Genomic DNA, 13,621 nt, shown 5'->3' with positions numbered 1-13,621 from the left:
TTTCACAGTTAACCACTTCAGTGTTTTGATTCGAAGGATGTTCCCCAAGGAAAGACACACAACTACAGACTTTAAACGACTTTAAAATCCTGCTGTTGGTTTACAAAGCACTGAATGGTTTAGGGCCAAAATACATCTCTGATCTGCTGCTACCTTATGAACCATCCCGACCCCTCAGGTCGTCTGGGACCGGTCTTCTGTTCCCAGAGTCAGAACTAAACATGGAGAAGCAGCGTTCAGTTTTTCTGCTCCACATATCTGGAACAAAGTCCCAGAAAGCTGCAGGTCTGCTGAGACCCTCAGCTCATTTAAATCAAGATTGAAGACTTTTCAGTTTGCTGCTGCCTTTAATTGAACCACATTCAATTAATATATTTATCAATTTCCTGCATTTCTGCATTTTACGACTGCATTTTATTTCTTACACTGTTTTTTAATGTTTTAATGAATGTTCTTAATTGTTTTTAAATCTCCTTTTCTTTTGCCTTATGTTTTGATGCTTTTAATGGTTTTATGTGAAGCACTTTGAATTACCTTGTTGTTGAAATGTGCTATACAAATAAACTTGCCTTGCCTTGCCTTACAGTGTTGAGCAGAGAGCAAAAAGAGCAGTCCGGCTAACTGGAGCTAGCTAACACAGCTAATCTTCACGTTCATGCTGAGTAATGATTAAAGTAAATAGAATATGCAGCTTGTTGTGTGAAATAAAAAGGAATTAAGGAATCACAGTATCCTATGAACAGTTTTTTATGCCTTTTCCTACGAAAGCCAGAAACACGTGTCAATTTACGCTGAAAAGGAACTTCCGTTTTCATAGGAAAGTCAGTTTTAGGCAACAATAATTTGAAAAGATCGTCGTTTGGGTTAGATCGCTTTCGATTGTTGGACCCATCCACCTCCCCTCCTGCCCTCTTTATACCTCTTCGTTCAAGATTACGTGGATAACTTCACATTATTTTTCGTAGCTTTTGCTCTGAATGTTGGATGAGACCAGCCTGAAGTAATTGTGTTTATTTACAGCAGCAGACTCCAGTTTGTTAATTCCGAATAACTTTAATGTTGTTGTTGCTCCAGCTCATGGGAGCTAACCGGCTAAATCTGGTAGCAGTTGTAGAGGCTGGAGGCATGTGATTGGCTCAAAGGTGAAGGGGCGGGTTATTGTCAACAACACTGTCACAAAAAAAGTCACATTATGAAATGAATTGTGACATCGGGTAAACGTCTGTTAATGTATTTCAAAATAGTTTTACACAATTGTTTCATATGATTATTGGTTTCAGAATGATTTATGTATTTTACATTGAATTCTTTTTTAGGCATACTAGGCAGTTGATAGCTGAAAAGGATGGAGGTGTGCTTCAGTGCATCATCAAGACCTGACTGTATTGATGATGCAACTTTGTTAGCAGAATACAGACAATATCAGTAATAAATCAGGAAGGTTCTGTCTACACACTGTGTGTGTTTGAGCATGCGGTCGTCTTTGTGTTATCATATTTGTGTGGTGGTTTTAGGGTTGAGCTTCCCAGAGTGATTCTTTCGTAGAGAATTGTCTGGAAGCCCACTGACCTCCCAACAGATCCATATTGGCGGCGCCAGGGGAGGTGGAGGCTGCTGTGCTAGTGGGAGGAGCTAGAGAGACTCCCGGTTCTGCCGCTGCAGGAGTGGGCGTTGCTGCTGCTGAGGAGGGGTTGGGCTCTGCTGTGAGGGTGGGTTCAGATAGCAAGGAATCGCCCATTTCTGCGAGTACCAACGGGGTGTTCGAAATCCCCAAAGAAAGGTACCAAAATAAACCCCAAAAGAGCAACCAAAATAACCAGTTGAGTCACCGTTGAACAGTGAACAAAAGCAATCCAAAACAATGGTCCAATTCAAATGAAAGTCAATCAAGACATGTTGGAGTTGACCAAGCAAAGCAAAATCCAAATTTTAACCATTCGGTCATAACCAACAAATAAAAAAACAACCAACCAAAAAAGCCCCCGTTGTAAACCAAAAACAGACAATGGAGTATGTGCAGGGAAGGGAGAGAGAAGGCAGAGAGAAACAAAGACACTACTCAGACTAAAGAGAACAGCTTGAGCAGACAAACAGGGAGGTAACCATGTGACATTTGTACATAATAGTCTATCTATAGGCCTATGTTCAATTTTGATTCAAACATTAATATTGTTTCCAGGTCACCTCAATTTGAGATTGTTCAGAAAGAAAGTCAATGACATTGAGGTGTCATGGATGAGGATTTTAGAAGACACCAGGCTAGACAAGAGGCTGGAGGTGAAGTGGAAAGTAGAGTGACGCTCACCTGATCCAAGAAGATCTATGGAAGCAAAAAGCAAAGAGAACAAGGGAAATACATGTTGGTTCATACCCGGGCTAAAACCGATTTTGACAGTTTATTAAAGAAAACAGATTACTTATATAGTGGCTTGATATACTGTTATGTAATGCTAGAATGTGGATTTGCATTCCTTCAGATGAACCAGCAGCTGAGTTTACAGGAAGGAGGATGACTTACCTCCCCAAGACGTGGGGGCAGCTGATTGTCCTGAGGGACCCGAGGAGGACAGTGGATCCAGGTCCAACAAGGAACTGGAGAATGAGGTCGAAACAGACAGTGAATGACATTTAGTTCATCGTCCGTTACAGAAGGTAATTCTTTTACATTTGCTCTTTGCAGAAAGAAGTTCATGTTACTGTTATCAGACACTAACATGACTAAATGTCTACGACCATTCAGTGAGGCTGTACTAAACACAAGCTTCAGCCATGGCCAATGGGAAAGTCCATTCATCACTGTAGCAAATTTCATGCAATCAATCCAACAGTTGTAAAGAGATTTCTCTCAAAATGAAATGTGTCGACCTCATGGCGCTCAACGAAAAGTCGTGGGATCACCAAAGTCAGCGGGATTCATCCGCTGGGAACCATGAATGCAAGCCAAATGATAGTTGTTGAAATATTTCTTTGGTGGACCAACCAACCAGCATTAACATCCCTAGAGGCACAATGCTAGTATGACTAAAAATAAGACTTTGTAGGGTTTATCAAATACTCCCAAGGCCAAATAACCGCTGCAACATGAGCTCTTAAGCCCAGTTTTCAAAGTTTGCAACAACCATTTATTGCCAAACGTTCAGAATCGTAAAAGGCAGAGAAGAGAGAAGAGTTCACAGAGTTTACTGGCACTCACTCTTCAGCTGGCTCAGCAGCAGCAGCAGCGGCGGCAGCACTCTCCCCAGGAGGAGGCTGCAGCACTGGAACAGCGTTTGAAGATTTGGCTGGAGTCGATGTTGGAGACACATTGTTCGTCGGAGACCCCTGCAAGATGGACAGGGAAGCCCCGTTTTCAGTGGTGCATCAGATTGGAAGAACTCAATAAAGATATGGACTGTTTTGAATGTGCGCCTCACCTTTGTTGGAGACCTGAAAGAGTGAGAGAGTAGAAGGAGTCGTTAGTTCTTGAGATTGAAACAGACAAATCTCCTGGACACAGAGTGGAAATTATTTAATGGGTCTATTTTTAAAGGTAAAAATAAATAAGTAATAATAATATTTAGAACAAATATGTGGTATATGAAGAGTTGTTTACATACATTTTTGTAATCAATTTTTTGGAAAAAAAAGACGTCATCTTCTAATTCACATTGCATGTCAGGATGTGATGAAACACAACTTACTGTTCATCAAAACATGTGGTTCTCACATGTAATCACACCCATACACACATTTCCACAACTTAGTTAGTGGTGGTGTAGTTATGTTTCTATTCACATGAAGATCACCTACATACTGTAATTCACGTGTGAATGACATGTAAGTTTACCCGGATGGGGTGGGGGAAGTGACAGTAAAATAAATCGACACAGTTTTCTAAGAAGTTCGTAAACGTCAAACAAAACATGCAGTATATGCTCACCCTTCACTGTTGATTCCAAATGAACATAAACGGAGGTGAAAGAGAGGAAGGGTTAAAGGAAATTGCAGAATTGTAGCACTTGTTTTGGCCTGTTTCTAAATCTTGGTTAAGAGGGAGTTTCTAAGATCTAAAAGTAGTTCACTTTAGTTCTTTTGTGATCATAATTCTTCTAATCTCCACACAGTGTCATAAGAAGCACCCAAACTGAAATTGTCTTACCCCTTCTTTCCACCCTTCACATCTTCCAAGCCATTCATGTGTGTTTCCAGACTCTCCAGGATACTGCTGGGAGCCTGATAAAAAACAAAAGTAGAGTAATTAACACATAACCTTTTCCACTCGTCTCCTACATCGCGGTGTCAGGCTGTGCAAGTCCAAATTTGAAAGAAAGTGGTAAAAGATGAGAGCGACAAATCCCACTGCAATACCCACATATGCATGTACAAACACACACACTCGTGATTTGTGTCTGAAATTCAATTAGGATCAACATGCCGACACTTCATCCTGTAAACAGGCACTCAGCCAGGGCACCCTGTGTTTCTGTGGTTACCGGGTCCTCGAGAGGTGTAAAAGCACAGTCTTCGTCATCTGAGTCCGCTAGATCCACTACTACCCCCGGGTGGAGACACTGGGGTGGGGAGATTTATGGTGGGTGAGTCGTGGGTGTTTCTGTGTGTGTTTGGGGTGGGATGAGTGGGATTCATGTGCATTACATTCTTGGTCGCAACATATAGATAGAGAGATGTGTTTTAACTCACGTAGTTGATGTCAGGAATGTCGTTTTTGTCAACTCCGATTGTCTGTTGAAGGAAGAAGAGCTTAAAATCTGCATTGCCAAACTTTACAGTCCCCGCACTGCTTTGTCATGACGTGTGTGCATCCCTATGAAGGTGGATTTAAGTGCTATTGGTTGCCTCTTACCTCGGCCAGCTTCATGAATTCCCCAATCTTTGTCACCCTGGTCAGGAACCTCTTGTAGATCTCCAAGGCCTCCTTACAGTCACTCTTCTTCATCTTGAAGTATTTCTCTGCGAAACAAAGGTTTTGCACATTCAGATTCTTTGCGGCACACGTTTTACAACTTCGAAATGCCAAGTGAGAGATACTCCTGGACCACTGACCTAACAGGTTGATGACTCCGTCGTTGTAGGACGCAAACAGTTTGACCAGGTCCTTGAACATGATCAAGAATGCAGAATTGATGATCCCATTGTTAAGCTCCTTGGGATGAACCTGAGGAAAAGGGAGAGAGAGCATGTGAGAATTGGAAGGCCCGCGAAAAACCCCTGTCTGGTGTTCAGATATCAAGCGAAAGTCTGACTCACATCGAACTCCAGGAGTGTGTCAATCTGAGTCTGCAGAACAGGCATGCCTTTCAACAGCTTCTCAGTGGTCATGGTCCTCATCACACCCTCAGCACTGAAAGAATAAGAGTGTTAGATGCTCCACAGGGATGAGAACAGCCATTGGACATAGCACAATCAATTTTTAAAAACCCTAACCCTAACCCTAAGCACATCTCTGAACTCCATGTTTGACTCACCCTTTCTTGACTCTGGTGAAATCAAAAGCCATCTGGCGGTAGGCGAAGGCTTTCTCGTTCAGGTATCGTCCATACCGTCTGATGAATGTCGACATATCATAGCCTAAACGGGAAATATATGCCAGAAAGCAGACAGGGTTCATTATTTTTGCTTTTCTGCTAGAAAGAAATCTGAAAATGAGTTGGTGTTCGTTTTTGACATAAAAAATATTTCATAGTTTTTTCGCTTCACTTTCTCTTCAGCTTTCCTCGGCCCAAAAAGAAACAGTGGCTTCTTGCAGTAGGTAATGTCAGACTTTTTCACAACACAAGAAGACAAAATCTCGGTAAAAATCACTTTCAACTAATTAGACATTCGAGACAGAAATTCCAGCATCTGTTTGCATGTGTGAATGAGTTTGAGTGTGTGATCATGTCTAGTACCTTCCTGTGTATTCGCCAGACGGCTTTCATTGTGTTTATCTCTTCCTGTTGTGTTTTTTTTTGGGATATTTTTCTTACCGTGAGCGCCGGTTTTGTCGATAAAGTTGCTGAGGTTAAACAGAGAGGTCCTGGAAGCCAAATACTGAATGAACCTCTGAGGAAGAGAAAGAAAACATGATAAACATTAAACCATTATCAAGGTAAATGGAGGAAAGAGATGACGTCAAAGCTAAACACAACAACAAAACACATTAACGCCTGTTTTAAATGGCATTTCACTGTGTCACATAGCAGCATTTACAGATCTAAATCCATGGATGATTGCTCAACCTTACTTTGAGGAATTGTGGTCAAAGCCTATAGTTGTCTAGCTCGCCTCAGCACCACACAAGTCATTTATCAAGACATTTATAATACATTTGAACTGGGAGATGCATTGGCAAATCCATTCAGTCATTTCCATCATTTATTCCCAAAAATCCCTCCAACAATTACATCATTTATCTCTGTGGATTTAAGCTTGAGCTGAATTGCACCAGATGTAGTTGTTCTTCCTGCGTCTAACCTCATTGCCGTGGACACACATGTGATGACTGGTGACCAGGGCCTTGAAGACGACCACCCAGCTGGCATTGGTGGCTCGCTCAAACAGTGTGTCAGCCATCTGAGGGATGTTCACGTTGGTGGTGTTGGTGGCTGACACCAGGTCTGCAACACATCCACAAAGAAACATTATTATCGTTGACATCATGTGAAAATTGGAGGTCTGATGACATGAAGTAGGTTTCTAGAAGTGGGAATTGCATACAAGGTGGCATGTAAGAGGAGAGGAGGTGGTTTAGTCTTAGACAAATGCCAACACAATTTGAACAGCTCTGATTCAACTTTCATTAAGTGGGCAGGCTCAGTGTTCACTGCAGAGCTGCTCTAGACACCCATGAGAATATTAAGCCAGGAGAAAGACCTGATGTACATACGAAATGATGTTGGTGCACGAGCCCACACACACACACACACAAAGCACACTGACAACGCAAAAAGACAGAATAATGCCTTGTCAGCGCCCCTCCCTGGATGCCAGTTCAGCCACTCAGACTGACAGAGAGGGTTCCAACAGTGTCCAGACCATTGCATCAGTACAAGGTGAAATATAAGTATTTTCTGCCAAACTCTCGTCCTCCTCTCGAGGATGAAGAAATGTACTTCTCTGGGTCAAACACGTCATTGCGGACAGTGACTAACCTCTCATTTCTTAGTATGTGTAGTATAATTATAAGTATGTATAACATACTTCATATGCGGCATCAAAAGTTACGACAAGGAGTTTTTAACTGGTTATGAAACTGTCTCAATTGAACACTGATGCCTCTATATGACGTACATAAGTAAACGAGACCATCAGCAAGAAGATTGGTTATTTCTATCGTTGTTCTTAATGCCTGTTGCCGAGTCCGATTCTCTGCGAAATCAGAGGAAGTGATTTACAGGATGCAGACCAGAGGAGCCAATGATTACATTTGCACAGGCACAGCTTCGCAATGAGTCTTATGTTAGCCAGACAAAAGGAAGCAGGAGGAGATTTTCCTCTTGGGAACTTATTTTTTGACGCTACATTTTGTGGTTATGGCTGATAATGGCTGTAATGATGAGCAATGACGACGAACATGCACCAGGCAAGTTGCGTCTCTCTTTCACCCGCCTTCAAAACAAATGCACAGGCTAACCGGATCAAGTTCTTTGTGACACAAGGCTGCGATGCTAATGAGAAATGCAGCCTTCATCATGGGAAAACACTGCTTCTGTCCACAGAGGCCGCTAAAAACAACACAAAACGGCTGTTTCTTGTAGTCGTCTTTAATGATTATTTAATGTAATTATTATTTAACCTATGTTGTTTGAGGTTAATCTGTTATTTATATTTACTAATTGGTCTAAAATGTAAGAAAACTCCAGTCCAAAACCAAAAGATATTCAATTGATAAGAGGAGCAGCACATCCTCACATTTAAGAAGCTGGAACCAAACCAGAGGTTTAGGACCTGAAAAAGCACTTACAACTAATCGTTCATCAAAATAGCTGCCAATTAGATTCTTGTCACTTAATGAATTCAATAATTTACGTGTTGTTTTCAGCTTCATACGACAGCATATACACAGTTTTGCGTACCCAATTTGCAACATGCAAGCTGAGATTTCTAACATCAGGTGATTTATTTTCTATCATTTTGACTCTTTTATTTTTGACACATAAATCACGCTCTGTATATTTCTGGAAAAAGAAACAGGCATTTGCTGCAACCATTGCAATCTGCATGTGAGCAGGCCCCTGACTTCAACAGACAATCATCACATCTAACATTTGATTTATTGTCTGGTGTGGGAGTTTCTTCTTAGAGAGAGGGCGAGAGAGAGAGAGAGAGAGAGAGAGAGAGAGAGAGAGAGAGAGACAGGCTGACAGATGGCCACAGAAAAAGCCATGCAAATATAAAGAGACAGAGAGGATTTGGTCCTTTCGAAACAAAAGCATGGATGATATTTTACTAATATTGCAGAACGTTTGCCAATCATGCAGCACTACTAGAGGCCCTGAAACATGTTTGACATGCCTGACGCAAATAAATACAGGGGCACATATTGCATTTGTTCAGGGCACAGTAAAAAAAATAACACCATCTATCCTGACATTGACAGCTGAGCAACAAGGGCAGGTCTGAGTGCATCCATACCGAGTGCCAAACAGAGGAATGCAGCAAATATTGGCAGGCACCTCTGATAATGGAAGATGTGGAAGGCCGTTATATTGGACAGCCTTGGCCTTGCCTTGAGTAGGTGGATGCCAAACTGTAGTCCAAAAATACTGCAAAAGGGGCGGGGCAAGAGAGACGCAGGAAAGAAGAGAAAGAGCAAGTTCTTGAGGAGAACCGCGGGGAGTCTGTTGAGGAGCACTGCTGTACACAAGAACGTGTAAGAAATGAAGAGTTGGAGCAGCGAGGCTGTTCAAGGACATAACGGGCTGGCAGGTTGGACAGAGGCGTTGGGGGTTGGGGTGGCTGGAGGGGTCGTAAACAGATTATTGCTCATCACTGGTCCTGGTCTTTCTATGGTTGTTGTCTCACTGCCCATCCCCCATACAGCTCACATACACACACACACACACCTGTCTTGGCACCACCTGTTTCACACAATGCTCACCATCTAACACGTCTCGGCTTATCGTCACCAGTGCCGTCAGTCAGTGTGATGATTCCGGTTCATTTAATTATCTTCCCAGCACAAAATGTCGTCGACAATATCAGCTTGAAGAGCCCTACATTAGCGCTTTTATTTCATCCTCTACTTGAAAGTGTTCTTATTTTTTCCCCCCTCATTTAGCTTAACTTTTCTGTGAAATGGCTGAAGATTACATCTCCCTGCAGCCTTTTCAAATGACACGCACACACACACACGCATAGAGACATGGTCCACAATGGCGGAAATATGATGATGTAACATTGTCATGTCCCTGGCACAGCTACAAGTTAATATTCATACTAGCATGATGAACACGGCGCTATCCACTACCATTCTCAGACTATCAGCTCATAATACCCAATAATAACTATGCATGTATGTTATTATATCTGTTTACTGTCGTTTAACGGGCCTATCTTATATCGTGGTATAATCCACGCTTTCTGTTTATAGTACCTGAAACTAACACATACTGACTTACAAGTGTGTGTGTGTCTAATGAGGATTGACTGAGCTAAATAAAGACTAGACGGTAATCCACGGCCCACAGGAGAGCTCTAAGAATGAACTGAGGCCTCGTACTGCGCGAGTGTATGCGTGTGTCTTTATCTAGTCTGGGTCTGCGGTAATCGTTTGTTATAGCTGCTAAACAAACCACTCTCGTGGTAGCTGGAATATTCCGGTTAAAATGATACAGAACTCACTCATTACCAGTGACCACAACAGTGAACACCAATTAGTCTCACATTGATGACATGAAGACATCAAGAAATGGTCTGGGACATAACCCCCTGTAAAACAACCGCTTGTTGTGTTTACACAAGATGCAACGTGCTGATTGGTGAGCTTTAGAGATGCTGGTTTGTGGATTTGCTGTTTCCAGTCGTTATGCTAAGCTAAGCTAACCAGCTGCTGGCTGTAAATTCATATTTACCAGACAGATAGGAGAGTGGTATGGTCTTCGCATCTCACAGCAAGAAAGCGAGTAAGATGAACTATTCCTTTTACGTCCTGCAACTAATTTAATTTGACAAGACATCCAGAGATGCTAGCTGTGGCTCCAATAAAAGAGTCTCACACGTACACACCATGTTATAGACAGGACACATGATTTAACTACTCTCGTGTACATGTGGTCATTAGCTTCCCGTACATTCGGTGCATTGATTCCGCTCCTCTAAATAGCTATTTCTACGTGACCTGTCTGTTTACAACATAACCTCAGATTAAGTTAAACCCACTGCCTTCGGTGTTGAATGAACTCTGCTTTGTTGACCTTGCATGGACCACATGTTCTCTAGAAATGTGTAACACACACCCTCCAGTGTTCCTTTCACTATCCACTGTTTGACACAGTAGATATAGCCGCAGTCTGGTATGGCATGGAATATGAAATTCAAAAGCAAGAAATAACACACCTTTGACACCGCAGTTTCACTCCCTGAGCTGTGGGCCCCATATAGCAAGAAATCAAATGCAGACAAAGCCACAAGAAAATAAAAGATGTTGGCTCCCCATACAAAGGAAAGTCCTGCACATACATATTACCTTTGCAACTTTTATTTTGAAGGTGAATCATGTGTCAAAAGGCACGTTTGACACACTCGCATTCACATCAACCACATCAGACTGTTCATCGTTCACGTTTTGCCACGTACGATCAGAAGAGTAATTGCCCTTTTGTCCTCCTGAAAATGCATTATGTACATATTCATGTTTACCCGCACTGAGACACCATTACAAATACAATCAGTGTATTGGTTCTAGTTAAAGAGGTATACAGTCATTATGATTGTCTCTCCACATTAGAGATGACAGGCCGGCCATTTGTCCTCTTTCTTCCCACAATTGCCCTCCGTCATTACAGTGCCTTCTCCTGACACTCTCAATCTGTTGCCATCGCAACTCCACTGAACCACCGCCGCCGCCTCCGACGACATACACACGCCCACCCCAAGGGTCAGTAACTGGGTTGGTGTCACACTGTGACAAATGAAATAAAAATAAGCTCGACCTATTGGCTTTTGTATGTAAATATGTGTGTGTGTGTGTGTGTGTGTGTGTGTATATCATCAACGCTGTTTTTTTTTACACACAAGAAGCTTGTTGAATTGCGCGAGAATGGAAAACAGCGTAACCTCATAGATTAAAAACCCATATATGTGTTTACTGTGTAATCTATTTGTAGCTGTATCGTCTCATCAATAAGGTGTATAAGAATATTTCCACGTGGCTTGAGTGTGTGTGGTAAGTAGAGGCGGTCTCCTGTAGTTTGGACAAAGAAGTCATGGCTTGTGACAGTTTGCTCAACAGTCCAAATCTGAACAGTCAAAAGTTAAAGCCACACAGAAAACAAACACGCGGGACACAATAGAGCGAGTGAGGAAGCAATGGTCTCTGGTGCATTGCTAGCATTAGCATTGTCACCTTTGGCTGTGTAAATAATGCAAGGCAGCCATTGGCTGATTATTAAATTATTCAGCAGGGGAGCGGATCACAAGATTCCCTACCCCAAGACAGACCAGACCTGGCCAGCGACCACACAGACACAGACGGACACAAAAAGACAACGAACAGCCGTTCAGACCACCCGTCATCGGTATGCAGTGCCACGCCACTGATTTGGTCTGGCTCACTATTTGTGGTAGATGACAGTGATTAATCACAAACTGTCATAAGGTGGCCCCTGCTGTCATCTGGAGATGTGTCAATAAAGCTGTGAGGTTTGATGTTATTCAGCTGTGACTTCATGGCCTACGCTCACTGATAGACTATGTGCAACCCAAATAGGTCTCTTTGCATTTTCAGACAACATTACCTTGAAATTTACATTTTAATTTAGTATGTGTAACACTTACACTTCCTTCATTATCCAGACCTGCAGGTCTTCAGCAGTTAAGGGAAGTGGTTTTGCAGGAGCACAGCAAAGGGGAATTAAATGGTCTTGGATGACTTGTCATTCTGCCTTAAAATATGACCCTTTCTCCCACCCCTTCTACCTCCCTTTCTCTCTCCGTGGGTTTCCATCACCCATTGGAGGCTGACACAATAGGTCACCAGAGGGGTTACCGCCTTATGTCACCACACCCATTTAGGCTAAGAGAATTAACAAATTACTGGCCATGATTATACGGCTGTGGTGGCATGTGGTCTTAGTGGATGCAGTGTGTTATAGGCTAGGCCCTGTAAGGCCAGCCCGTGCAGTAGGAAAGAGTAAGAAGGACTACACTTACACTCCAGGTGCTTTTTCTTGGGCGCCATCACTTCATGCGTGGTGGCTTTGCAGACAGCCCGGGCCATATCTGATCCCGTTAGCTGGTATTGCGCAGCGGCGATGCGATCCGTGAGGGTTTGCCCCGACATTTTCTCTCCGTTGAATCGACCACCTCAGGAATGTATGTCGCCACAGGACGATGAAAAAAAAAATGTATGAATGTATCCGGGCTGCTTCCCGGTGGTTCAGTGAGCGAATCCCGTGCGTTCCTCTTCCCCGATTGATATAGGCCTGTGACCTTCTGTGTGGGCGAAGAAAAGCACACAAAATGAGCTCAAACGCCACTACATAAACATTATTTTCGCATCAAATCGCGCGGTCACGTTGATAATATGACATGAGGAGACTTACGCAAGGTTGTGAATTCCCCTCGACTCGTCCAGGCAACAACCGTTCAGTTCAGCACCTTGGACAGCTAATGCCACTCGCTTATGTAACACTCAACTGGCAATGAAAGCTATTTCTCAGCCCGCAGCAATTATTAATAAAAATGAAAAAGGCCAATGAAAAAATGCGGTGCAAGCGAGGCTCCTCGGAGTGTCCAAAAAATATTCTTGGGAAATGACGGAATGTAAATCAACACTCCATAGGTCGGTCAAATATCCCGTTTGGAGGGGGCAGCAGGTTTGGCTGTCTTTCCTCCCGCGTCAGTGCATGAATAAAATGCTTTAAAAATAAGATAAGAACCGTTATTTCCTCATTGGTTTTCAGATTGAGGTGTTTGCGTGTTGGGCCACTCGTCAGATCGACAGAAAATGCGCACCGCTCCCCGGTGGTGTCGCCAACACTGCGCAGTGCAAGATGCTCAGGAAGAGGAAGAGACAGAAGGGAATTTCCTTTTTTCTCCTCCCCCCCTGTCGTTTGTTGATTTATGTGGCCTATACGTCCTAGACTCAACTCCACCAGCGGGTTCTTGGACAAGGTTGGATGACACACGTCGCATCGCACATCTCTTAAAGGGGAGTCACTATATAAGAAACGTAAGGGTTAATATACGAGCGTGACTGTGTCTTGTTTGCTGCTGCATGTAGGCTATGCATCAGGTTTGCACGCACAGCGTGCAAAATGACAGATGATGAATGTAAAACATTTTCTGCAAGATATAATCAGACCATATAATTGCCTAAATATACTGTGGCAGCCTATATATCTGGGTTTAACCGGAAATTAAAAACAAACAGCTTGTTGTTTTTTCAAATACAAAAAAAATACAAATCTCATGGAGAGAT

General features: G+C 42.8%; 1 protein-coding gene across 1 annotated transcript in view; it reads right to left on the bottom strand.

Annotated features, from left to right (window-relative positions):
- The window catches only part of LOC306793313 (clathrin coat assembly protein AP180-like), a 21,839-nt gene extending 8,711 nt beyond the window's left edge, over positions 1–13,128 (bottom strand). Inside the window, exons 1-15 of the mRNA XM_079290880.1 lie at positions 12,744–13,128; positions 12,352–12,633; positions 6,454–6,596; positions 5,967–6,042; positions 5,466–5,568; positions 5,248–5,341; positions 5,044–5,155; positions 4,844–4,950; positions 4,681–4,722; positions 4,139–4,212; positions 3,414–3,426; positions 3,194–3,321; positions 2,519–2,592; positions 2,306–2,320; positions 1,570–1,740 (exon numbers count right to left, since the gene is read on the bottom strand). Of these exons, the coding sequence (XP_079147006.1) occupies positions 1,570–1,740; positions 2,306–2,320; positions 2,519–2,592; positions 3,194–3,321; positions 3,414–3,426; positions 4,139–4,212; positions 4,681–4,722; positions 4,844–4,950; positions 5,044–5,155; positions 5,248–5,341; positions 5,466–5,568; positions 5,967–6,042; positions 6,454–6,596; positions 12,352–12,481 (1,282 nt within the window). The 5' untranslated portion in view covers positions 12,482–12,633; positions 12,744–13,128. The remainder of the gene's footprint in view (positions 1–1,569; positions 1,741–2,305; positions 2,321–2,518; positions 2,593–3,193; positions 3,322–3,413; positions 3,427–4,138; positions 4,213–4,680; positions 4,723–4,843; positions 4,951–5,043; positions 5,156–5,247; positions 5,342–5,465; positions 5,569–5,966; positions 6,043–6,453; positions 6,597–12,351; positions 12,634–12,743) is intronic.
- Positions 13,129–13,621: the final 493 nt, after the last annotated feature.

Source organism: Melanostigma gelatinosum (genome assembly GCF_949748355.1).
Source record: "Melanostigma gelatinosum genome assembly, chromosome: 19".
NCBI lineage: Eukaryota > Metazoa > Chordata > Actinopteri > Perciformes > Zoarcidae > Melanostigma > Melanostigma gelatinosum.
Note: the sequence above shows the minus strand (reverse complement) of the source record. Positions and strands in the feature narration are given on the sequence as shown.